This window comes from Microtus pennsylvanicus, chromosome 12 (assembly GCF_037038515.1).
Source record: "Microtus pennsylvanicus isolate mMicPen1 chromosome 12, mMicPen1.hap1, whole genome shotgun sequence".
Taxonomy (NCBI): Eukaryota; Metazoa; Chordata; class Mammalia; order Rodentia; family Cricetidae; genus Microtus; species Microtus pennsylvanicus.
This window is the reverse complement of record NC_134590.1, coordinates 11789335-11814725: the sequence shown is the minus strand read 5'-3', so window position 1 is coordinate 11814725 and position 25391 is coordinate 11789335. Positions and strand designations below refer to the sequence as shown.

At 40.0% G+C, this 25391-nt stretch overlaps 1 protein-coding gene across 1 annotated transcript in view; it reads left to right on the top strand.

Annotated features, from left to right (window-relative positions):
- Mrpl1 (mitochondrial ribosomal protein L1) overlaps window positions 1–23221 on the top strand; it is a 99548-nt gene extending 76327 nt beyond the window's left edge. Inside the window, exons 10-11 of the mRNA XM_075943392.1 lie at window positions 21516–21597; window positions 22793–23221. Coding sequence (XP_075799507.1) covers window positions 21516–21597; window positions 22793–22899 — 189 coding nt within the window. The 3' untranslated portion in view covers window positions 22900–23221. The remainder of the gene's footprint in view (window positions 1–21515; window positions 21598–22792) is intronic.
- The last annotated feature ends 2170 nt before the right edge of the window (window positions 23222–25391 follow it).

Below are 25391 nucleotides of genomic sequence, written 5' to 3'. Positions count from 1 at the left end.
CCAGGGAGATGCCATGTAGCTGCCGAAGGAGAAAGACGCTGGAATTCCAGAACCTTACCAGTAGGCCACAATCTCTTGGTGATACACAGATTAATAAAAATGGGTTAATTTCAGATATAAGAGTTAACCATGAGCCGGGCGGTGGTGGCGCACGCCTTTAATCCCAGCACTGGGGAGGCAGAGGCAGGCGGATCTCTGTGAGTTCGAGACCAGCCTGGTCTACAAGAGCTAGTTCCAGGACAGGCTCCAAAACCACAGAGAAACCCTGTCTCGAAAAACCAAAAAAAAAAAAAAAGAGTTAACCATGAATATGCATAAGCTCTTGACCAAACATTGTTGTAATTAATACGGTTTCTGTGTGATTATTTGGGTCTGGCCGGCTGGAACGAAAAAGCAGCCTGCATCTACATAATGGCACCCAAAGGAACGAAGGAGCAGTCTCTGTCTACATTCGCTTTATTTCAATTAATTGTGTCTAGTGTTTTAAAGTTATTTACATACTTGTAGAACATGCTAGATGTCAGTTTTTAATATCATTTTTAGGGCATTAATATAGGTGCATTAGAATTATAGAGTTGTGTTTTTAAATAAATAAGCATTTGGAACATTAAAGTTATTATTATGTTATTTGCAACTGTTCTTTGTACTGAAGAATCTCCAAAGGTGTCTATTAATAACTATACGAGTAGTAGTCTTTTACTGATAACAAGATTTAATGCTTTCCAAGTGTCTGGTGCTATTCTAAATGCTTTTGTTTGTTAAATCTTTTTGTTGAGCTTTATTTCTAATAATTTTTAAATTTTTTGAGATTATAATATAATTACATAATTTTCCTTTGCTTTTCCTCCCTGAAGCCCAGTCCCCTATTCTTTTCTAAATTCATGGCCTCTTTGTGTATGTGTGTGTGTGCACATGCATGTATATAAACTAGTGCATACAAGTGTGTGAGTGCATGTATATTTCTAAATATATAACTACAACCTGCTCAGACCATAGGATGAGTACGTATATGTATATGTTTTCAGGGCTGACTCTTCGGTTATTGAATAATCAGTTGGTGTTTCTCTCACCCTCAGTATTAATTGCCTGTTGTACTTTGTGTGGTGTTGATGTCTCATGAACATTTTCCATTCCATGCTAGCATGTCTATTTGATGTCATTCTTTTGCAGGTCATGTTTAGGCAGCCATGTTGGTGAGACTTTACAGGTGTAGCTTCTCTTCCATTTCTAGGAGACACAGTCTCACAGCAGGCTCCCTGTTCCTCTGACTCTTACAGTCTTTCACCCTGTCTTCTGCACTAATTCCTGAACCTTGCATGTAGGGATTGTGGTGTCTATGTATCAGATGAAAATCAAGCCCAGAAGAGGTAAAACCATCACCTCCATTTTATAGATAAAAGTACAGAAGGCCACAAGGTTGAAAACCATTTCAAAGTCTCATAGTTAAAATGAGGGAATTTATTTGAACCTTAACAGTGTCTTCAAGCATGTAGTCTCTGTACTCTGCTCACAGAGTTAAAATAATTTGAATAGCTCTTAGCTTTTCTTTCTCTCCTTTTGTTTCACTCTAAGGAGAAATTTCACATCATAGGCAATAGTTGGTAGTCCACGTTAACTGAACCACGTCCACTATAGATTATCTAGACATAGCACTCTGTGCACTTACGGTGGAACACTTGCCTTAGAAAGGAAGCAGAGCAGATCTGTGCAGCCATTGGGAAGTCCCACTTGGCACATTGTCTTCAAGGCTCAGCTCTCATTTACTTGGCCTGAGCTCTGCTAGACTCTGATGTTGAAATTTCCTAGTTCCCAAAGGTCCTTGGCAATGCTTCTTGTTTCTTAAGGTTGACAGTGTTGTAATCCAAACACAAACAAACAAGAGCCCAAATGTAAAACTCCAGAGAGTCTTCTGGAGCTGCAGAGACTTGTCTGATACTTGTCGTGCTGTTTAAGGCAGACTTTAGGCGAGTTTCTCAAGGTTGTGTTCCGATTGTCCTTGTCTACATAGTATAATAATGTCTATTTCACATACAATTTTAGAATGGTGACATCATCTCTGTTCTTGTTTGTCTTTGAGGATCATAGAATAGCCTTATAAAACTCTTCCTAGCTGGATTAAATCTGCCTTTTTCTTAAGGTATATTTTCAGTATATTCTGTAGTTAATAGTTTATTAGGTTCTAAAGTGTGAGAAACCATAGTGTCTCATTCTTTTCTTTCCTTTTGTCTTTTTGTCTTATCTAAAAGATACCATAGTGATTAAAATATAGGCTGTGAATTAGACTGTGAGACTCTTTTGGAAGCTTTTGTCACACTTACAAAAAATAGATGTTTATCTTATAAATACTTTTGAAATGCTTTGATATGGTGGAAGATTAGTGGAGTGGATTTTAGATTCATATTGTTATGTTTCAAATCTAATCTCATGCTTTTGAAACAGCAGTAGTTCCTATATTTTGTTGTATTCTGGGCCTTCCCCCCATTTCCTGTAAAATGATAATAATGGTTTAGTTCTACTTAGGCTAGGAAGAAGTCAATGTGATAATAACAATAGCTAGGTAGCAGAATACTTCTGACTAAGATGGAGTAACAGAGACACAACTGACCTTTCTACCTGAAACAGGGAGAAGTACCTTGAAATCAAAAAAACTACAATATCATTTATGAATATAGACATAAAAATTTTAACTTATTTTTAACAAATATTTTGACTGCCTAAGTCCATTTTCTATTGTCATAACAGAATGCCTGAGACCGGGTGATATAAAAATAGTAGAGGTTGGGCTGGAGAGATGGCTCAGCCGTTAAAGGCTAGGCTCACAACCATAAATAAAAATAGTAGAGGTTTTTGTTAGTGCATGGTTCTAGAGGTAGCCAAGTCTAAGAGTGTGGCGCTGGTATATGGGGAAAGCTTCATGCTGCATCGTGTTGTAGCAGAAGAGTGAAAGGGTATGCAAGCTGTGCTGGAGAGACAAGACATGAGAAGGTGCCCTGCTTTATAACAACAAATTGTCTGGAGAATTAATCTACCCCTGACAGACAGTTATCTCTCTTCACCCAACAACTTCACAGGTCTCCATGCCCAACACTGCCACAGGGGCAGTCCATTTTCTACATGAGGTTTGAAGGGGATTAACCCTTTTTAAACTATGGGAGTGACCAAGCAGTTATTGTAGGAATTCAAGGTTAGTTTAACATGTAATAGCTACTGTAATTCACTATATTATTTAACTGAAACCCCAAATTTCATAGATATTGTATGTGCTTTGAAATGAGGGTTGATGTTGATTTATTGCAGACAAATATCCAACTCTTTTTGATGACTGTTCTTGGAAAAAATATAGTTTATTCATCTCAAGTGATTTAAATTGACTGAAAATGAGTTGTCTACACACTTTCTTATATCTTTTTTGATTATGGATTGTAAAAATTATTTATAAATTATGACTTCCTAAGTTCAGTAAACTACCCAGTGTTTTTACATTGGCAAATACTTGAACACTTAAAGGAGATAGGACAGATGACAAACAAACATGGCATGATGGTTACCATCTTTAGTCACTGGTGCAGTGTAAATCAAAACACAAGGAGCTGTCACTACCATCTCCTGGATGAATAAGACTACTCCCCTACACCCATAACCAAGTGTTGGTGAGGACATAGCAGACTGGACTACTGGAACTCTTTGTGGGAAAATTCCATTTTTTTTCCAAAGATGATGCAACCTCATTGGCAAGCAATTTGGTGATTTGTAAAGAAGCTGAACTTCCTCCTACCTCCCAGTTCTGCTATTCCACTTTTAGCCGTGTATTCAGGAGAAATGAAAACATATTTAAACAGAAATTTTGAAACAAATGTGTTTATATTATCCCTAAATTAGAAACATTCTAAATAAATAGGCTTGACAGGATAATATAAACAAAAGTAATAAATAAACTCCATATATGCTAATGTATGCTGAGTGAAGAATCCAGGGAGGAGGGAGTATATAGTATGATTTTATTTATATAAAACTCTAGCAAATGTAAGCTAACTTATTTGATAGAAAAAATAACCTTGGGTATAGAGATGGATGAGGAGGGACAGGAAATAGGAATGGCAAAACAACATAATGAATTTTGGAAGTGATTATTTATCTTGACTAGTGGTAGTTCCTTGAGTATAAACATATGCCCAAACTAAGTTTTAAATTTTTAAGAATATGTGTCACCAGGTGGCGACTGTAACATGAGGGCCTGCTTGTGGGGGTTTCTGTCCTGACCAGTACCCACAGCTGGCAAGTCCCAAAGAAAATCACACAGAGGTCTCCATAAGATTATAAGCTGATTGACCCATTAGCTCAGGCTTCGTATTAGCTCTTATAACGTATACCAGCCCATTATTCTAGTATATGTTAGCCACATGGCTTGGTACCTTTTTTGGCAGAGTAGGTCACATCTTGCTTCTTCTGTGGTCTGGGCAGGACTGGGGGAAAAGCTTCCTTCTTCCCAGAATACTCCTGTTCTCATTGCCCACTTCTACTTCCTGTCTGATTTTCCCGCCTATACTTCCTGCCTGGCTACCGACCAATCAGGGTTTATTTAAAACATAATTGACAGAATACAGACAATTCTCCCGCACTAGGTAATGACTCACGATTTTAATCCCAGCACTCAGGAGGCAGAGACAAGCAGATCTCTGTGAGTTTAAGGCTAGTCTGGCCTACAGAGTGGGTTCCAGAACAGCCAAGGCTGCTGCACAGAGAAACCTTGTTTCACCTGCCCCCTTCCCCTCAAAATAATTATGTTGTATCATATTCTTAAAGAGAATGGCTCGGTGGTTTAGAGTACCTGATGCTCTTCGGGAGGATTTGATTCTCAGCATCCATATAGGGTGGCTCACAACTGTGTCCACCTCCCTGGATTGCCCCTTTCTGGCCTTGAACATCTGCACATACATCTACCAACACACATATACATAAATAAAAGTAAAATCTTGTTGTGTGTTTGTATATGCATGTCCCTGAGTGTATGTATGTACACCATGTACATGGAAGAACCTGAAGGGGTCAGAAGAGGATGCTAGATCCCCCGGAACTGGAGTTATAGGCAATTATGACAAATTAGGTGGGAACCAAACTCAAGTCCTCTATGAGGGACAGTAAATGCTCCCAGCTGCTCACCCATCTCTCCAGGCCTGTGCTAGATAGTTTTATGTCAAGTTGGTACAAGCTAGGGTTATCTGAATCTCAATTCAGAAAATGCCTCCATAAGATCCAGCTATAGGACATTTTCTTAATTAGTAATTGGTGGGGGAGGGCCCAACCCACTGTGGGTGGTACCATCCCTGGGCTCATGGTCCTGTGTTCTATTAGAAAGCAGTCTGAGCAACCATGGGAAGCTAGCCAGTCAACAGTACCCTTCCATGGCCTCTGTATCAGCTCCTGCCTCCAGGTCCCGGCCCTGATTTCCTCCAGTGATGGACTATAATCTGGAAGTGTAAGCCAAATAAATCCCTTCTATCCCGACTTGCTTTTGTTCATGATGTTTCATCACAGCAATAGAAACTCTTAAGACAAGTGCCAAATTATAATAAATCTTTTAAAAAAGAATATCTAACATATCAAATAAAATTGTAGTTAACAAAATTGTTGCAAGATATATATATAATAAATATAATATGGGTGAACCAAGCTATATATAATATAATGTAACATCATGTTTCAAGAAAGAAGCCAGATTCAGAAACCACATACATAACACCATTTATGTAAAATACCCAAAGAGAAGCAAAATTAAAACAAAAAAGATCAGTAATTGCCCAGAGTGAAACAGGCATCTACAGTAATGAGAATACCAGGTCAGACTGTGATGATGGCCTTTAACCCTGATTTATGGTAGGTAGGTACACATCCTGGTAAACTTACTAGAAATTGTTGGATTTTACATTAGAAAACCACAAGTGATTTGATATACAAAACTATGCCTTAGTAAAGTCATTAAAGATGAAAAGGATAACAACAAAATTATTTCAAAAGTATTAAACTATTTCCTATTTGGTTAAAAAACAATTCAGTAAAATTTTATAATTATCAGATAACATTAAAACTTAAAAATTTCAAGTTAGAATAATAAAGTTTTCATTCATGATGTTAATTTTATTACACAGTTGGGAATATTGAAGGTGTGCTTTCTTTATATTTTCCCAGCCTGTATATTAATGAGAATATGATTTAGAATGAGTGCAGAATAAAGGATACTAGCAGCATCCCATAATACATATCTGGGGGCCTCTTCATTTGGATAGAAACAGGGTAGTAATCAAGAACAACCAGTAGACCAAAGTTGGTCATGGTTGAGGCCTATTTTTATATATCCTGGGAACTGATAATGCTCTTTATACTTTTAGACGGTTATACAAAGGCATTCTGGGGAATGTTAAAATACAAGCAAAGAACAGTATTGGAGGAATGCCTAGAATTGTGGATTTTCTTAGTAATATGTCTCCCAAATAGTTCCTCATAGTAAAGACTGTGACCCTTAAAAGAAAAGCCTTTTGTCCAGAGGCTTTTGACCTCAGTAAAACAGTAGACTTTTGGGGATAACGGTAGACTTTTGATGGCATGCAGAGCATTTGTATATACATTTGTACATTCCTCTTGACTAAGTGGTTGTATTAGTCATGACTCAGAGATTCACGACTCATTCATTAATTTGTTGAATATTGCATGTATACTGTATATCAGGTATATACATAGTAGAGATATCAATAAAATAGATAAAATCTCTGTCTTCATGGAATGCATGAACCCTGATTATAATTCTTACATGTATATCCCATATATATAAAATGTGTGAACCCTGACCGTAATACTCACGTGCATATTCTGTATATATGGAATGTATGAGCCCTGACCGTAGCCCTCATTCCTACCTATGCACTATAAAATCAAGTTAAGTTAGGTGTCTGGGAGTTTGCTCTTTGGTAAATGTTTGCTGCCTAAGCATGATGACCTGGGTTCAGATTCCCAGTATCCATGGCAAAGCCTAACACTGGGGAGCTGGGGATGGGAGGCTCCCTCGGGCTCTGGCTACCTACTCTTCTCAAATTTTTGAGCTCCAGGTTCAGTAAGAAACTGTTTCAAAAAATAAGGTGGAGCAGGATTAAAAGACAAACCAGCACTGACCCCATGTACATGTGTCCCTGCACATATATATACACATGCACATGAAATCAGGTCTATAACAAAAAACCAGAGTATTTTTAAGAAATGACCTGAGCTGGGCATGTTGATATGTGCCTGCATTCTCAGCACTCGGGTGGTTGATGGAAGAGAATCACAAGTTTCTGTACAGACAGATTTACAGATGAGACCCACCCTCAAAAAACAAAAAAGACCAAAAAGAAAGTACCTATTTTTAAAATATGAATGCCGTCCTGTTTATATTCTAAAAGTTGCATTTATTTAATTTGTTGATATATAAAGTCCAGAATATTTGAGAATAAATTTCAAAAACTTTACTAGAAATGGTTAAAATTGTGAAGAGTATGCTTTAATACACGTATATAATAGTTTAGTTTTGACATTAAGTTATAACACTGAAGCAAAACAACTTTATTAACCCTTTACAGTTGCATAAATACCCAATTTTGAAGCGTTATGAACAATAATGTTATGGGCAGTCAAACCTAAGCTCACTTTCTGTGAAAGAAGAGAGGCCAGACAACTTGGTTTAAATCTGTTTACACCGAGCATGCCAAGCCCTGGCTTAAATCTGTTTACACCGAGCATGCCAAGCCCTGGTTTAAATCTGTTTACACCGAGCATGCCAAGCCCTGGCTTAACTAGTGTGGCGTGTCTGGGTCGCAAATATATTTGGAGCTTTGAACTGTGTAGTATAGAGGCAGTACCTTTGATGTGATTTTTTTTTTATGTGTGTGTTCCTTTTAAAGTTGAAGACGTGTTTGAAGTTGTAGACATGGTCCATTCATGGGTATCACTCTACTTGTTTATATAATAGTGAGATGTCTTGAGGCAGGAATATTCTCAGCCTGGCATTTGATGAAAGCTGAAGTGTAACGTAACAAAAATAAACCAGTGCAAGGCAGGGGCATGAACATGGATGCTGCGCTGAGTGAGGGTTCTCAGGACAGTGAACATGAACATGAGTACTGTACTGAACATTTTCAAATTCAGGTAGACAAGGTGTGAACACTGTTTTACAACTAGGTCAAAAATGGATTACAAAGACTATTATTTGTCAGATACCATCAGATGTCTCAGTGAAAGGGAGCAAGCCATTGGCTCATGGCTTAGGGCTACATCCTCTTCTTTCCCCATATTCTTTCCAGCTGCTTAACTTTTCCTTGTATTATTTTCATGTAGTACAGTGTATGTGCCATAAATGAGGGAATTATAAATAAAAGAAAATGTACTATAGTATGTAAAACACAGGAGGTGGAGCACGTCAATAGGAGGTGAAGTGTGTCAGTAGTAGATCTGAGATCTCTAAGGATGCAGTGCTAAGACAGAGGAGAAACTGTATTCAGCCAAGATCCCAACACCACTGCAGGTACTCAAAGCTGCCAGTAATGCCAGTTCCTGGATTTGATGCCTCTGCTCTCCAGGGTCACTCATACTCACGTGGACATAGCCACACAGACACAAATTGCCACATAATCTATAAAATAAAATAAATTTTTGTTTAATTTGTTAAAAGATGATAATAATACTCATATGTGACCCTTAAAACTGAAGGCCTGAATACCGAAATATAATCCAGCCCGTTACTGAAAATGTTTGCCAACCCTAAAGTACTGATACATACATATAAGCCTGGGAGGGGTCTCATTCCATGTGAGATGGTGTAGTCGCAGCATACACTCTGCCTTCCCCACTGAATGCAGATATGAGAAAACCCGGACAATGTCTGGCACATCTGGCTGAGGGCTATGATGACGATACAGTAGCATTTGGAGGAGACCCAAATGAGAAGAAGGACCAGTCTGACACTGTGTCTTCCTCATCTCCTTCCATTGGTATCAGACAAGGTCTATGCAGAGCCTGACTTCAGGCAGTGGACTTGAACAGATCTATGCTGATACAGTAGTCTAAAGGTGCAGTCAGCTCAAGGGCCCATCATCAGAGAGCAGATGAACCACACGTGACATGTGCTAAGAACAGCATCAGAATGAAGGAAGTTCTGGCATATGCTTGTGTTTGAGTCTTGAAGACACCTTATATGAAATAAGAACGCCAAAGGATAAATATTGTATGATGCCACTTTTGTGAACTGCCAAGAAGAGGACAATTCAGAGATAGGATGGGCTCTGCCGGGGCTTGTGAGAAGTAAGAGTATTGTCTAATGGCTCACCCACTGTATCAGCTCGGCAGTTTTGTACATGCAGAACTGTTGACAGTGCAGTGGTTGTCAGGGTTAGGAGTGTATGGTGTGTATTCTTGAGGATTACAAGAAGAGTTTTCTTTGGCCTCTAATTCTATATCAGTATAGTTACTACCGAAATGCATGCAGGAGTTAAAATTCACAAGGCTGTACTTCCCCAGAAGGTCAATTCTCCCTCTCACTTCAAAAATATATATTATTGTCGGGCAGTGATGGTGCATGCCTTTAATTCCAGCACTTGGGAGGAAGCAGAGGCAGGCGGATCTCTGTGAGTCGAGGTCATCCTGGTCTCCAAGAGCTAGTGCCAGGACAGGCCTCAAAGCTACAGAGAAACCCTGTCTTGCAAAAATACTATATACAATTTTGAAAGTATGAAAATATATGGCAGCATAGCTTTTTCTGAGTTTTGATTTTTGGTGGGTAGGGATTCGAGTCAACATTAAGGGTAATTTTTGCTTTACTTTTTTTTCTTTCTTAATAAGTAAAAATATACCTTGTAATTTATGCAGAACTTTAAAGGAGCTGATTTTATAACCTTTTATTGTTATTTATTTATTTTTTGAGGTGCTGGGGATTGATTTTTGGGCCTCACATATTCTAAACAAGTACTCTATCATTGAGCTACACTCAGCCCTGATCTTGAAACTTTTAAAAAATGTTTATATATTTTTATTTTATGTGTATGAGTGTGTTTCAGTACAATACATGCATACATGATGTGTATGTAGGCGAGAGGAGGATGGAAGCTGCCATGTAGGTACTCCTAAGATGAGTGCTTTTAACTACTGAGCCACCTCTGTAGCGTCTGGGTTCTGTAATTTAAATACTGAACTAAAGCCAGTTGTTTATTGGGGGTTATATGTACCTAAAAAGGTATTTGGAAAATAGTAGCCTAGCTAAGACTATAGAGGGAACTCAAAATCCCTGTCATTACTGGGCACTCTTGAGCCCTCTCCAGCAGCACCATCCTGCTCCATGCAGCTGCTATTTTGTTTGCTGTATCTCTGGTGCATACTGAGCTTGGTATCCTTAACACTGTGTCTTAAGCCCTCCCCTGTGTCATAAAAATTCTTGCAAAGAATTTTAATAGCTGTTTTTATAGTCTCTTGTGTAGATACATCATAATTTATTCAACCTTATTCTTTTTCTTGGGCATTTAGATTGCTGCTAATGTCTCATTGCTATGAAATTGCTTCTAAGAGCATAAATTTACATTTTTAATACATACAGAATATATTCTGTGTCTGTATAAATGCATAGTAGTTTATTGAAAAGAAGTCCACCTTTATTGATGTTAAAACATAAAATATGTTTTCTCATCCGCTGCTTCCAGCTGTGCTCAGTACAACTTCCCCTCTATTAGGCACAAACATGTTAGGCAGATATCATGGTTCTAATGGCTGTTAATGGTTGAAAGGGTAGCTAATCCAGTTTCTGATACCAGTCTCTTATCCAGAGTCATCCCTTGCCCAAGTTAGTGGCCTGAAGTAGAGAGGGTTACTTGGTCCTCAGTTTTCTCTTACTCCAAGCCTAGGAGTAATGACCCTAAGCTGTCTTTGCCTCCAGCACCATTTTTGGGCTGAATTGCTATGAACTTTGAAATAGATAGGCCTGTCAGAGAGAGTAAAGGGAGAAGCTGGGTGCTTTTCCTTCCATGGGAGTATTTACAGCCTCTGGATTGTTGGTGCTTTCTGGTCATCTCTCTCTCTCTTTTTTTTTTTAAATTGATTTTTATTGAGCTCTACATTTTTCTTTGCTCCTCTCCCTGGCTCTCCCCTCCCCTTCAACCCATCCCATAGTCCCCATGCTCCCAATTTCTCAGGATATCTTGTCTCTTTCTACTTCCTATGTAGATTAGATCTATGTATGTCTCTCTTAGTGTCCTCGTTGTTGTCTAGGTTCTCTGGGATTGTGATTTGTGGATAGGTTTTCTTTGCTTTATGTTTAAAAACCACTTATGATTGAGTACATATGATACTTGCCTTTTGTGTCTAGGTTACCTCACTCAAAATGATGTTTTCTAGCTCCATCCATTTCCCTGCAAAATTCAAGATGTCCTTATTTTTTTCTGCTGTGTAGTACTCCATTGTGTAAATGTACCACATTTTTCTTATCCATTCTTTAGGTTGTTTCCAGGTTCTGGCTATGACAAACAATACTGCTTTGAACATAGTTGAACACATGTCCTTGTGGCATAATTGAGCATCCTTTGGATATATACCCAAAAGTGGTATTACTGGGTCTTGAGGAAGGTTGTTTCCTAATTTTCTGAGAAATCGCCACACTGACATCCAAAGTGGTTGTACCAGCTTGCGCTCCCACCAGCAATGCAGGAGTGTTCCCTTTACCCCACAACCTCTCCAACATAAGTTGTCTTCAGTGTTTTTGATCTTGGCCATTCTTACAGGTGCAAGATGGAATCTCAGAGTTGTTTTGATTTGCATTTCTCTGATGACTAAGGATGTTGAACATTTCCTTAAGTGTCTTTTAGCCATTTTAGATTCCTCTGTACTCCTTTTTCTTATTGGATTATGTGATCTTTTGATGACCAATTTCTTGAGTTCTTTGTATATTTTGGAGATCAGACCCCTGTTTGATGTGGGGTTAGTGAAAATCTTTTCCCATTCTGTAGGCTGTCATTTTGTCTTGTTGACTGTGTCCTTTGCTTTACAGAAGCTTTGCAGTTTCAGGAGGTCCCATTTATTAATTGTTTCTCTCAGTGTCTGTGCTGCTGGGGTTATATTTAGGAAGTGGTCTCCTGTGCCAATGCGTTCAAGTGTACTTCTCACTTTTTCTTCTGTAAGGTTCATTCAATGTGGCTGGCTTTATGTTGAGGTCTTTGATCCATTTGGACTTGAGTTTTGTGCATGGTGATAGATATGGGTTTATTTTCATTCTTCTACATGTTGATATCCAGTTATGCCAGCACCATTTGTTAAATATACTTTCTTTTTTCCATTTGATAGTTTTTGCTTCTTTGTCAAAAATCAGGTGTTCGAAGGTGTGTGGATAAATATCCGGGTCTTCTATTTGGTTCCATTGGTCCTCCTGTCTGTTCTTATGCCAATACAGGCTGTTTTCAGTACTGTAGCTCTGTAGTAGAGTTTGTAGTCAACGGTTGTGTCTATTTTGTTGATTTTCTCGAAGAACCAACTCTTCGTCTCATTGATTCTTTGTATTGTTTTTTTTTGTTTGTTTCTATTTTGTTGATTTCAGCTCTCAATGTGATTATTTCCTCCCGTGTAGTTCTTTTAGGTGAGTTTGCTTATTTTTGTTCTAAAGTTTTCAAATGTTCTATTAATTCACTAGTGTGGGACGTTTCCAGCTTCTTTATATATACATTTAGTTCTATGAACTTTACTCTTAACACTGCTTTCATTGTGTCTCAAATTTGGCTATGTTGTGTGATCATTTTCATTGAATTTTAGGAAGTCTTTAATTTTTCCCTTTATTTCTTCTTTGATTCAGGTGAGCATTGTTTAATTTCCATGTGTTTGTGGGCTTTCTGGAATTAGTATTGCTGTTGACTTCTAGTTTTAAAGCATGATGATCTGACAAGATACATGGGGTTATTCCAATTTTTTGTATTTGTTGAGGTTTGTTTTGTTACTAACTTTGTGTTCAATTTTTGGGAAGGTTCCATGAGGTGCTGAGAAGAAGATATATTCTTTTCTGTTTGGATGGAATATTCTATAGACGTCTGTTAAGACCATTTGAGTTATAACATCTGTTAGTTCCCTTATTTCTCTGTTCATTTTTTGTCTGACTGACCTGTCTAGTGGTGAGAGGGGAGTGGAGTGTTGAAGTCTCCCACTATTAGTGTGTGGGATTTAATGTATGATTTAAGCTTTAGAAGCATTTCTTTTACATATGAGGGTACCCTGGGCCTATATGTTTAGTATTGAGATTTCCTCTTGATGGATTTTTCCTCTGACTAATATGAAATGTCCTTATTTGTCTCTTTTGATTGATTTTAGTTTGAAGTTTATTTTGTTAGATATTAGGATAGCTATACCTACTTGTTTCTTAGGTCCATTTGATTGGAATATTTTTTTCCCAACCTGAGATGATATCTGTCTTTGAGGTTGAGATGTGTTTTTTGTATACAGAAGAAGGATGGATTCTGTTTTCATATCCAATCTGTTCTCCTGTGCCTTTTTATAGGTTTGTTGAGTCCATTTATATTAAGGGATATTAATGACCAGTGATTGCTGTCTCCTGTTAATTTAGTTTTCATCGTTGGTGATGTTAATTTGTGCATTTTCCCCTTTGGGATTTGCTGCTATGAGATCATCTATTGTCTGTGTTTTTGTTGGTGTAGCCAACTTCCTTGGGTTGGAGTTTTCCTTCTAGTATTTTGTGTTTTAGTTTTCCTTCTGGGTTTGTGGCTAGGTGTAGGTTAAATCTGGTTTTGTCATGGAATATATTATTTTGTCCTTCTATGATGATTGAAAGTTTTGCTGGGAATAGTAATCTGGGCTGGCATCCATGGTCTATTAATGTCTGTATAATGCTTGACCACGACCTTCTTGCTTTCATTGTCTTTAATGAGAAGTCAGGTGTAATTCTGATAGGTCTGCCTTTATATGTTACTTGACCTTTTTCCTTTGCAGCTCTTAATATTCTTTTTTTTACTTCGTATGTTTAGTGTTTTGATTATTATGTGGTGAGGGGACGTTTTTTGGAGCTAGTCTATTTGGTGGTCTGTAAGCTTCTTGTATCGTCATAGGCATATCTCTCTTTAGGTAGGGAAAGTTTTCTTCTATGATTTTGTTAAATATATTTCTTGTGCTTTTGAGTTGAACTTCTTCTCCTTCTATACCTATTGTTCTTAGGTTTGGCCTTTTCATGGTGTCCCATATTCTCTGTATATACCAACGCCTGGACCCTCAGAGGTCCTGTTCAGGCCTACTCCCTCTGAGGTCCCAGACTCATGCCTGGATCCACAGAGATCTCTGGTTCCTGCCTACTGCCTTGGAGATCCCAGATTCATGCCCAGACTGGCAGAGGTCCTGGCTCAGGCCTAGTGCCTGGTGGGTCCTAGACTCATGCCTAGTCCCTCAGGGGTCCTGGCTTAGGTCTACTTTCTTGTAGGTCCCAGATTCACATCTGGACCCTCAGCGGTCTCTGACTCTGGCCCACTTGCTTAGCAGTTACTCCGCTGTACCTGTTCCTGTGGAGTTTGCTGTCTCAGGTCTGCTCTGGACCAGGCCACTGGCTCAGTCTTGGTCTGCCAGTGTTCCGGGACTGGATTGGCTCCTGCTCCCATGGAGCTTCTCTGGTCATCTCCTAATGGTTAGAACTTCACATATCACAGGGTCTACTCATCTTCTTCCATGGGTCCCCAATCTCCCCATGTGAGGTATCTGCACCTTTACCATCTTTTCTGGCTTCTGTTTCTACTTTGAACTGATAGAGAAGATAGTAGGTGGCCTTAACTATTGGTATCTTTTTTTTTTTATGGAGCATATAAGACAATACATTTTCTATTTTTGTTTCCAGATTTGGGTCCTGTCATCAGCCATAAAGAACTTATTTCAAATGCATGCATAAAATTTACAGCAGCTGTTGAAATTGTTGCTGGGAATTTTCCCTACTGTTATTTTTAAATTGAAATGCAATTCGTAGGGAAACAAAACATTTTGCCTCATCTGCACAGTAGACACATAATAATAACCTAAAAATCTATTGGATAGAAAGCTTTGTGTTCTTTTAAGGCACAAACAAGACCCATTTGTGCTTGGAAGGAAGTAATTGTTGCTTTTGCTCTGTTATATCTTCAGTGTCTCTGAGCTCTGGTTTTGGTGCCATAGCCCAGTTCTCCCATCTGTCTTTGTAAAGAAAATTTTGCTGGAACACAGCTGTACTCGTTTAGGTATTGTTCTAGCTTCTCTTTTGCTCCAGCAGCCTTGAGCAGTTGTAACAGAGTCCATATGGCTTGCAAAGCCTTACACACTTACTATCTCACTGTTTACAAAGAAGGGATGCCAAGTCTTGTTTTTTATGTACTTCCTCCAGATTTTTTTCTAAGCAGATATGTGATTCATCTGCTTAGCAACATTCAGTCACTTTTTACTATTGGTAAGAGAAATCCTGAAGTCTTTGCAACCAGTCTCAAACCACTATATTAATATCAAATTTTCTGTTTTATGGTATAACTTGAAGATCATTTTTAAAAGTTTGATGCTGGATTTACTTTGTAGAGCTTGCATAATAATTTGGTTTGGTTTTTTAAAATTGAAATTGGCATTTTAAAGCTAGAAAATATCACATGGAAACTCAGGTTATTACTCATTGTTGACAAATGAGGACTTGGCCTGGCACTGGTCCACAGCCCTTGTTCTAGTGTCAGTTAATGTCCTTCCCGTCTGCACACCTGTGCTCAGTGTCAGTGTTCTAGTGTCAGTTAATGTCCTTCCCGTCTGCACACCTGTGCTCAGTGTCAGTGTTCTAGTGTCAGTTAATGTCCTTCCCGTCTGCACACCTGTGCTCAGTGTCAGTGTTCTAGTGTCAGTTAATGTCCTTCCCGTCTGCACACCTGTGCTCAGTGTCAGTGTTCTAGTGTCAGTTAATGTCCTTCCCGTCTGCACACCTGTGCTCAGTGTCAGTGTTCTAGTGTCAGTTAATGTCCTTCCCGTCTGCACACCTGTGCTCAGTGTCAGTGTTCTAGTGTCAGTTAATGTCCTTCCCGTCTGCACACCTGTGCTCAGTGTCAGTGTTCTAGTGTCAGTTAATGTCCTTCCCGTCTGCACACCTGTGCTCAGTGTCAGTGTTCTAGTGTCAGTTAATGTCCTTCCCGTCTGCACACCTGTGCTCAGTGTCAGTGTTCTAGTGTCAGTTAATGTCCTTCCCGTCTGCACACCTGTGCTCAGTGTCAGTGTTCTAGTGTCAGTTAATGTCCTTCCCGTCTGCACACCTGTGCTCAGTGTCAGTGTTCTAGTGTCAGTTAATGTCCTTCCCGTCTGCACACCTGTGCTCAGTGTCAGTGTTCTAGTGTCAGTTAATGTCCTTCCCGTCTGCACACCTGTGCTCAGTGTCAGTGTTCTAGTGTCAGTTAATGTCCTTCCCGTCTGCACACCTGTGCTCAGTGTCAGTGTTCTAGTGTCAGTTAATGTCCTTCCCGTCTGCACACCTGTGCTCAGTGTCAGTGTTCTAGTGTCAGTTAATGTCCTTCCCGTCTGCACACCTGTGCTCAGTGTCAGTGTTCTAGTGTCAGTTAATGTCCTTCCCGTCTGCACACCTGTGCTCAGTGTCAGTGTTCTAGTGTCAGTTAATGTCCTTCCCGTCTGCACACCTGTGCTCAGTGTCAGTGTTCTAGTGTCAGTTAATGTCCTTCCCGTCTGCACACCTGTGCTCAGTGTCAGTGTTCTAGTGTCAGTTAATGTCCTTCCCGTCTGCACACCTGTGCTCAGTGTCAGTGTTCTAGTGTCAGTTAATGTCCTTCCCGTCTGCACACCTGTGCTCAGTGTCAGTGTTCTAGTGTCAGTTAATGTCCTTCCCGTCTGCACACCTGTGCTCAGTGTCAGTGTTCTAGTGTCAGTTAATGTCCTTCCCGTCTGCACACCTGTGCTCAGTGTCAGTGTTCTAGTGTCAGTTAATGTCCTTCCCGTCTGCACACCTGTGCTCAGTGTCAGTGTTCTAGTGTCAGTTAATGTCCTTCCCGTCTGCACACCTGTGCTCAGTGTCAGTGTTCTAGTGTCAGTTAATGTCCTTCCCGTCTGCACACCTGTGCTCAGTGTCAGTGTTCTAGTGTCAGTTAATGTCCTTCCCGTCTGCACACCTGTGCTCAGTGTCAGTGTTCTAGTGTCAGTTAATGTCCTTCCCGTCTGCACACCTGTGCTCAGTGTCAGTGTTCTAGTGTCAGTTAATGTCCTTCCCGTCTGCACACCTGTGCTCAGTGTCAGTGTTCTAGTGTCAGTTAATGTCCTTCCCGTCTGCACACCTGTGCTCAGTGTCAGTGTTCTAGTGTCAGTTAATGTCCTTCCCGTCTGCACACCTGTGCTCAGTGTCAGTGTTCTAGTGTCAGTTAATGTCCTTCCCGTCTGCACACCTGTGCTCAGTGTCAGTGTTCTAGTGTCAGTTAATGTCCTTCCCGTCTGCACACCTGTGCTCAGTGTCAGTGTTCTAGTGTCAGTTAATGTCCTTCCCGTCTGCACACCTGTGCTCAGTGTCAGTGTTCTAGTGTCAGTTAATGTCCTTCCCGTCTGCACACCTGTGCTCAGTGTCAGTGTTCTAGTGTCAGTTAATGTCCTTCCCGTCTGCACACCTGTGCTCAGTGTCAGTGTTCTAGTGTCAGTTAATGTCCTTCCCGTCTGCACACCTGTGCTCAGTGTCAGTGTTCTAGTGTCAGTTAATGTCCTTCCCGTCTGCACACCTGTGCTCAGTGTCAGTGTTCTAGTGTCAGTTAATGTCCTTCCCGTCTGCACACCTGTGCTCAGTGTCAGTGTTCTAGTGTCAGTTAATGTCCTTCCCGTCTGCACACCTGTGCTCAGTGTCAGTGTTCTAGTGTCAGTTAATGTCCTTCCCGTCTGCACACCTGTGCTCAGTGTCAGTGTTCTAGTGTCAGTTAATGTCCTTCCCGTCTGCACACCTGTGCTCAGTGTCAGTGTTCTAGTGTCAGTTAATGTCCTTCCCGTCTGCACACCTGTGCTCAGTGTCAGTGTTCTAGTGTCAGTTAATGTCCTTCCCGTCTGCACACCTGTGCTCAGTGTCAGTGTTCTAGTGTCAGTTAATGTCCTTCCCGTCTGCACACCTGTGCTCAGTGTCAGTGTTCTAGTGTCAGTTAATGTCCTTCCCGTCTGCACACCTGTGCTCAGTGTCAGTGTTCTAGTGTCAGTTAATGTCCTTCCCGTCTGCACACCTGTGCTCAGTGTCAGTGTTCTAGTGTCAGTTAATGTCCTTCCCGTCTGCACACCTGTGCTCAGTGTCAGTGTTCTAGTGTCAGTTAATGTCCTTCCCGTCTGCACACCTGTGCTCAGTGTCAGTGTTCTAGTGTCAGTTAATGTCCTTCCCGTCTGCACACCTGTGCTCAGTGTCAGTGTTCTAGTGTCAGTTAATGTCCTTCCCGTCTGCACACCTGTGCTCAGTGTCAGTGTTCTAGTGTCAGTTAATGTCCTTCCCGTCTGCACACCTGTGCTCAGTGTCAGTGTTCTAGTGTCAGTTAATGTCCTTCCCGTCTGCACACCTGTGCTCAGTGTCAGTGTTCTAGTGTCAGTTAATGTCCTTCCCGTCTGCACACCTGTGCTCAGTGTCAGTGTTCTAGTGTCAGTTAATGTCCTTCCCGTCTGCACACCTGTGCTCAGTGTCAGTGTTCTAGTGTCAGTTAATGTCCTTCCCGTCTGCACACCTGTGCTCAGTGTCAGTGTTCTAGTGTCAGTTAATGTCCTTCCCGTCTGCACACCTGTGCTCAGTGTCAGTGTTCTAGTGTCAGTTAATGTCCTTCCCGTCTGCACACCTGTGCTCAGTGTCAGTGTTCTAGTGTCAGTTAATGTCCTTCCCGTCTGCACACCTGTGCTCAGTGTCAGTGTTCTAGTGTCAGTTAATGTCCTTCCCGTCTGCACACCTGTGCTCAGTGTCAGTGTTCTAGTGTCAGTTAATGTCCTTCCCGTCTGCACACCTGTACTCAGGTGACATGAGCATCAGCACTTCCCCTTTCCTCCTCAGTCCTCTGTCACCTGGTCCTCTTTACCATCAGTGCCTCCTGGGGTTCCTCTGCCTAGGCACCCATCCCTTTTATTCTTTGAAACATGGTCACACTATCTAGCCCAGGATGGCCTAGAATTTGCTGTGTAGAATAGGCTGGCTCAAATTACTGATCTCGTTGCCTGAGCCTCCCCAGTGCTGGGATTATGTAATGTGCCTCCACACCTGATTGCCCATGCGCTTGCACATCTCAGTGTTTAACTGTGAGTAATAATAATAACAACAACCACTTCATAGGATTTTTAGGTGAAATTGATGAGTCTTTCTATGGAGATGCTTAAAAACTTATCCCAAAGTAAGTTCCCATTAAGTGGAGTTATGTCATTGATTATTGTTTTTACAGGTTTACTGAATGTTCTTTAGAGACATGCAGGTAGCCTTCCTTTCCCCAGTTTACACTGTTATGGGTGATGGGAAGTAAAAGCTCTCTGTTAAGCAACTGTGGCTGCCCTGTCACCTATACTGAATTAACACTTCTTCTTCCTGGTGAACTTCCCAAATTACAAAGAAAGAGCAGAGTAACATTAACATATCCTGACCCTTTGTTTAGCTTGGCATCAGGTTGTGGCAGGTGCAAACTGGCCTGAAATTCTGGTCACCACACAATGCAGAAATATGGGCCTGTATAAGATGGCCCTACATAAAAGTACATACTATTCACCAACAGTGCATTGTTCTTATAAACGTGCATGCTGTTCGACAGTTCATTGTTCTTATAAACGTGCATACTATTCATCGACGGTGCATTGTTTTTATAAACATGCATACTATTTATTGACGGTGCATTGTTCTTATAAACGTGCATATCATTCATCGATGGTGCATTGTTCTTATAAAGGTGCATGCTATTGATCGACAGTGCATGTCTTGAGACAATGAAACAGTTCTCTCATCAGTGATAATTTTTAGCTCTGAGACTTTGCTTTATAAACTCAATTTTAAATAGACTGGAAATTGAATTAGCAAAATGGGAAGCTAAATTTTCTATTTCATAGTGATTCACCTCAAAAACTAGAAATAGACCAGCCCTCTAAGAGTGATTCCTCTACAGTAGTGTAAATGTAACTTTGAAAAAACAATCTGTCTCTAGTTTGCTCACGTCACACTTAAATACTGTCTACTTCAGGAATATGCAGTATTTAAAGTTCATTTATGTGTTTTGCTTTTTTAAGTTTTATTTATATTTATTTATTTTTTATTCTCTGCAAATGTACTACTGAGATCCATAGTCCTCCAAAATAGTCAGACAAACTTATGTCAGTCTAAGTGACACTGGTCCAGGGGTCTTGTTTCTTCAGGAGTCTTTTTTCTCTCTCTATCTTTCTCAGAAATCCCTTAAGACCTTGTGATGTAGGATTTCCCTCTGTATGCTGTTAATATGTTTTATTGCCACTGGTTAATAAAGAAGCCGCTTTCGGCCAGTGGCTTAAAAGAATATAGCCAGGCTGAAAAGGATATATAGAGAGTGTAGGCAGATTCAGAGAGAAGCCATGTAGCTATGGAAGGAGACAGCCAACCACTGACTCTGCCTACTCTCTCTGTGTATCTTACCAGTAGGCCACAAGCCTCCTGGTAAAATATAAAATAATAGAAATGGGCTAGTTTAAGATACAAGAGCTAACCAATAAGAAGTGTGAGCTAATAGGCCTAGCAGTGTTGTAATAATACAGTTTCTGTGTGATTGTTTTGGGTCTGGGCAGCTGGGAAACAAATGAGCCGGCTCTTTCTACAACCTTGGAAGCAGAACTCTCATTGTGTGTGTGCATGCTGATAGGCTTGTTTTCTTGAGCAAGTTTTCATGACTTTCAGACATGTTCATGAAAATACTTTGCTGATAGGAAACAACCTACACTTCTCAAACATGGTATGACATGTCTATAACTCTGGTACTGGGCAGACTAAGACAGGAGGACTCCAGAGCTCAGTGGCTGGCCAGCCTAGCCAAACTGATGAGCTTCAGGCTCATCAAGAGACCTTGATTCAAAAAAAATACGGTGGGAAGACACCCAATACCTAACTTCTGACTTCTACCCACGCATGTGCACAAATGCAGCCACCCACTGTCGCCCCCACATAAGTAAAAGAGAAATATTCTTAATTTGGGGATGAGTGATTGTTCTCTATATTTGGGGTATACTTTGGGGAAATTACTTGGAAGTCGCAGAACTTCAGATAGAAAAAGTTAAATATAGCTCACTAGGATATATTCTGTAAAATAACTCAACATATAAATATGTGAAGATGTTTAAGTGCTTCTAAAGAATTATAGGGTTCTTATATTTTGTCTTCATAGTAGAGTTTCTTAATAGGCCATTGCATTAAATAACTATATAAAATACACCATCTAGAATACACACTGGTGCAGTTACCCAACTGGGATGACTCTTCACTTTCCTATTAGGAATGGTAAATATGTATCTGTTTCTTTCAGTTGGATATGCCAAGTGATCAGTTAACTGCCAATCTTCAAGCAGTTATAAATGAAGTCTGTAGGCACAGACCACTAAATCTGGGTGAGTAGCTGGGTGAGGGTAGACTTCCATAAGCCCCAGTGGTACTTTCCAGACATGAACTATGCAGATGAAAAGGAAATGTGCAAGTACTATAGACACAGTACTTCCGGGGAGTAAATAAAATAAAATTTTTCTTTACCAAAGGTGTCTTAATTACTTTATTCATGAAGCATAAGGTTTTAGAGAGGGACTTAATTATCAGTAATAAAAAAAAGTATACTCCCTAAACCTTTGTAAATTTGCATATTATTTCTACCGTTAAATGTATTAAGGTTTAAAGGAGATTGATTGCTTTAAAATTATAATGGCATTAAATAGGAAAGACAGTGTAGTTGGAAAGCAGTTGTCCTTTTTAATCTTTATCTTATAACAGAAAGTAGGTATTTTTGCCTTGACAGGAGAGTCCTCTTGTAAATGGGTGACTCTCATGCCGTGAGGAGAATCACTAACTTGGGCACTGTAGTAGATACAAGATACTTCTGTTGTCTTTGGCATTGCTTGTGTTCCTTCCTCACACAATCCACACTGTGGGTGCCTGACGATGAGCTTCCCAGGCTCCAATGACTGTCTCTGTGCAATTCCCATGCTGGGAGTTTACAGGATTTAGTTATATAATTATGCTAATCAAAACAAACTTTTGCCATCCTTGAGAATTAAGCACATTGGTGATGTGATTGACTATCTCATTTATTAATTCATCTAAAATATGGCTAAAGATACTGCATGAATACAGATTTTTATACTCCATAGGGAACTTTGATCTTGTGAGATAGCTAGAGAATAATGGATGATAAATTCTCTAAAAATTATTTTTCTCTTTTTGCCATTTTAGATGAAATCTCTTAACTTTGGGCTTAGGATAAGTCTTTTCATTTGTTGAGAATGGTACCAATTTGATACTCAAAGTTAGCACCTGTGCTGACTGCTTTAGATAAGTTTGTAGAGTGTTTCCCTCAGATGTTCCCTTCGCTGTTGGTGTTACAGAAGTTAAATACTTGGTGAACATCTTCTGGAATAAAGGAATGAATTACAAGTGAGCGAGTCATCTCCAGGATGACTAGTGCAGTGACTGTTGAGGAGAGCAGCGCAGAACTTTCCAGGGGAGCATCTGAGTCCCACAAGCCTTCCTAGGTGTGTGCATCTGATCCATGGGGTCTGAGTGGGAAAATCACATTGGTTCTTGTCTTTGTTCTAGGTCCCTTTGTGGTGCGTGCCTTCCTTCGTAGTTCAACCAGTGAAGGTTTGCTGCTGAAGACTGATTCACTGTTGCCCAAAGAAGTTGAAACCAAAGAAGCTACCTAAAAGTGTTGTATTGGGAAATTATTGTTGGGATGGGGTGGGGGGGACAACAGAGAAATCTGTAAAACTATAATTTCTAGTTTGGCTCCTCATGGTTTCTTGATCAGTACATTTAGAAGTAAATTTTAACACTAATGTTTTTTTTTGTTTTTTTGTTTTTGTTTTTTGTTTCTTTACAGTTTCAATATAAAGAAATGTCAGTTTAAAAATTATTTCACAGGGTATTTAAATTGCCCCCACGAGAACAAACACATGGTTTTCTGATCTTCCTTCCCCGGCTCCTCTCTGGGGTGCTTTGTATCCATTAAACCTGGGATTTTTCTAATTTGGTTTGATTTAGTCTGATTTGGATTATTGTGTCGGCAGAGAGGCTTGTTGGGATGTAGAAGCTTTTCAACAACCTTTTTGTGTGTTCTAAGATAGACTGAACTTACCACTACAGTTTCAAATGTTTAAAGTAGTGCATTAAAGTTTCTTGTTCCCCAGCACTGGTGATATGAAAGCTAAAGGGAAGATGAGGAATGGGCTGTGTACAGGGAAGTCATTTCCCAGTTGTCAGGTTCTGAAATCGACAGTTGATTATTTGAAATCCCCATTTACAATGGGGACACATTTTTTGTTTTGTTGGGATTTGATTTTTTAATCATGTGTCTGTGACGTGTGGGTGGGGGCAGAGGTCAATAGCGGCTTCTTTCTCAGCAGCTCTCTATCTTATGTGTTGAGGCAGAGTCTCAGCCTGGAGTTCACAGATTCATCAGGCTGGCTGGCCAGCCAGCTCAGGGACCCTCTTGTCTCCTCCTTCCCTGGGGATTGAACCTACATCCTCATGCTTGTACGGCGGGCGCTTTTCCAGCTGAGCCATCTCCCAAGCCACTTTGCAATTTTTCATCATGTTTGGGATTGGATGCAAGACCTGTCTGTGTGCATGCGGGGCCAACGTTCTACTACTCAGTTCAGAGCTGCTGTTGTTTTGTCAATTTTCTGCTGGTTAATCTTAGTGTGGAAATATTTAGAGCACTGATAAACATGAAATCACTCAATCCTGCTACTCAGAGATAACTAGAATTAATTTTTGAGTGGACATTCCTTTGACATCTTCAGTTGAAACAGAGAGGAAAAGAACACACACATATACACACAGGCATACACACACATGTATACATGCTAGTGTGGTTTTTAAAGATTTATTTACCCTATGTATGAGTATTTTGCTTACATACGTATATGTACACCATGTACCCGTGGTGCTCAGAGGTGGGCATCCGATTTCCTGGAACTGGAGTTACAAATGGTTCTGAGCCAGGAACTGAACCCGGGTCCTCTCTACAAGTTCTCTTAACTGCTGAGCCTTCTCTCTAGCCCCATTAATATATGCTGTTTGAAAGTAATCGTTTATTTTATTCAAGTCACATGGAAAGTGAGTAACATTTCATTCCTTTATTGCAGCATTCCCTCAATTGCTAGGCATTAAAATGCTTTCAAGGTCCTCCACCCATTGGTTTTTAAAAAATTAAGATTGTAAAGTTTTATAGTAAATACTGGTGAATCCCAAACTTTAGTTTACATATAAATTACTTCGTAGGCTTACCAATTACAAATAGCTGGTCTTCACCTGGTAGTAGGAGATTGATCTCAGAATTGTGCACTTCTCATCGGGTAGTGGATGTAGGGGACACTAGTGGGTACCAATGTTGTCAACCTGATTTAATAAAAAGGTCACCATCAGTTTATTCTAAAATTGCGCAAGTGACCCTAACTAAAGTACCTGGTTGAAAGTCACTGTTGAATTTCACTAGCCAACTTATAAAAGATTCCAAAATGTGTAGTATAAACCAGGATTTTAAATATTTTTATTTAATCCTTATTTAATTTTATGTGTCTGGGTATTTTGTCTACATACCATGTATGCGCCTGCCAGAAGAGGGTGTCAGAGCCCCTGGAACTGGAGTTCTGAATAGTCGTGAACTATTGAGTGTTCCTAATGCCACAGCCATCTCTCCAGCCCCAAGATATTTAAAGATTTAGATAGCAAAAACATGCGTGCCCTGAACCAAGAGCCGGAGAAGTTTCCAACTTTCTGGCTATTCTTCTCTATAAATAATTTAAATTCTGTGCCAACCCTGCTGACAAGCAAGATGTCCAGTAAGACAAACAGGAGCATGACAAGGTGAGCACTTTCTGAACACTGTCTTAGAGTGCACCTCTCAGAAAGGAGCCGGCAGTCGAAGGTGATGTAATGAGGTTAAACAGCATACTAACGTAATACACAAGAGAAACAAACTTGATAACTTGTTAACAAAACTAGACTTTTAATTTTTATATCAAGCAATCAACCTCAATGTCCAGTAGGTGGCGACAATAGCCTTTCATGTAACTTTAATAGCTATAGACTGCAGATGAAATAGCAAAGATGAAATAGAGTCCAGTTGGAGCTTTGTTTTAGAGTAAATGGTTTGTTTGTAATCTATTAGGGCCTTGTTATAGAGGTTTATTAG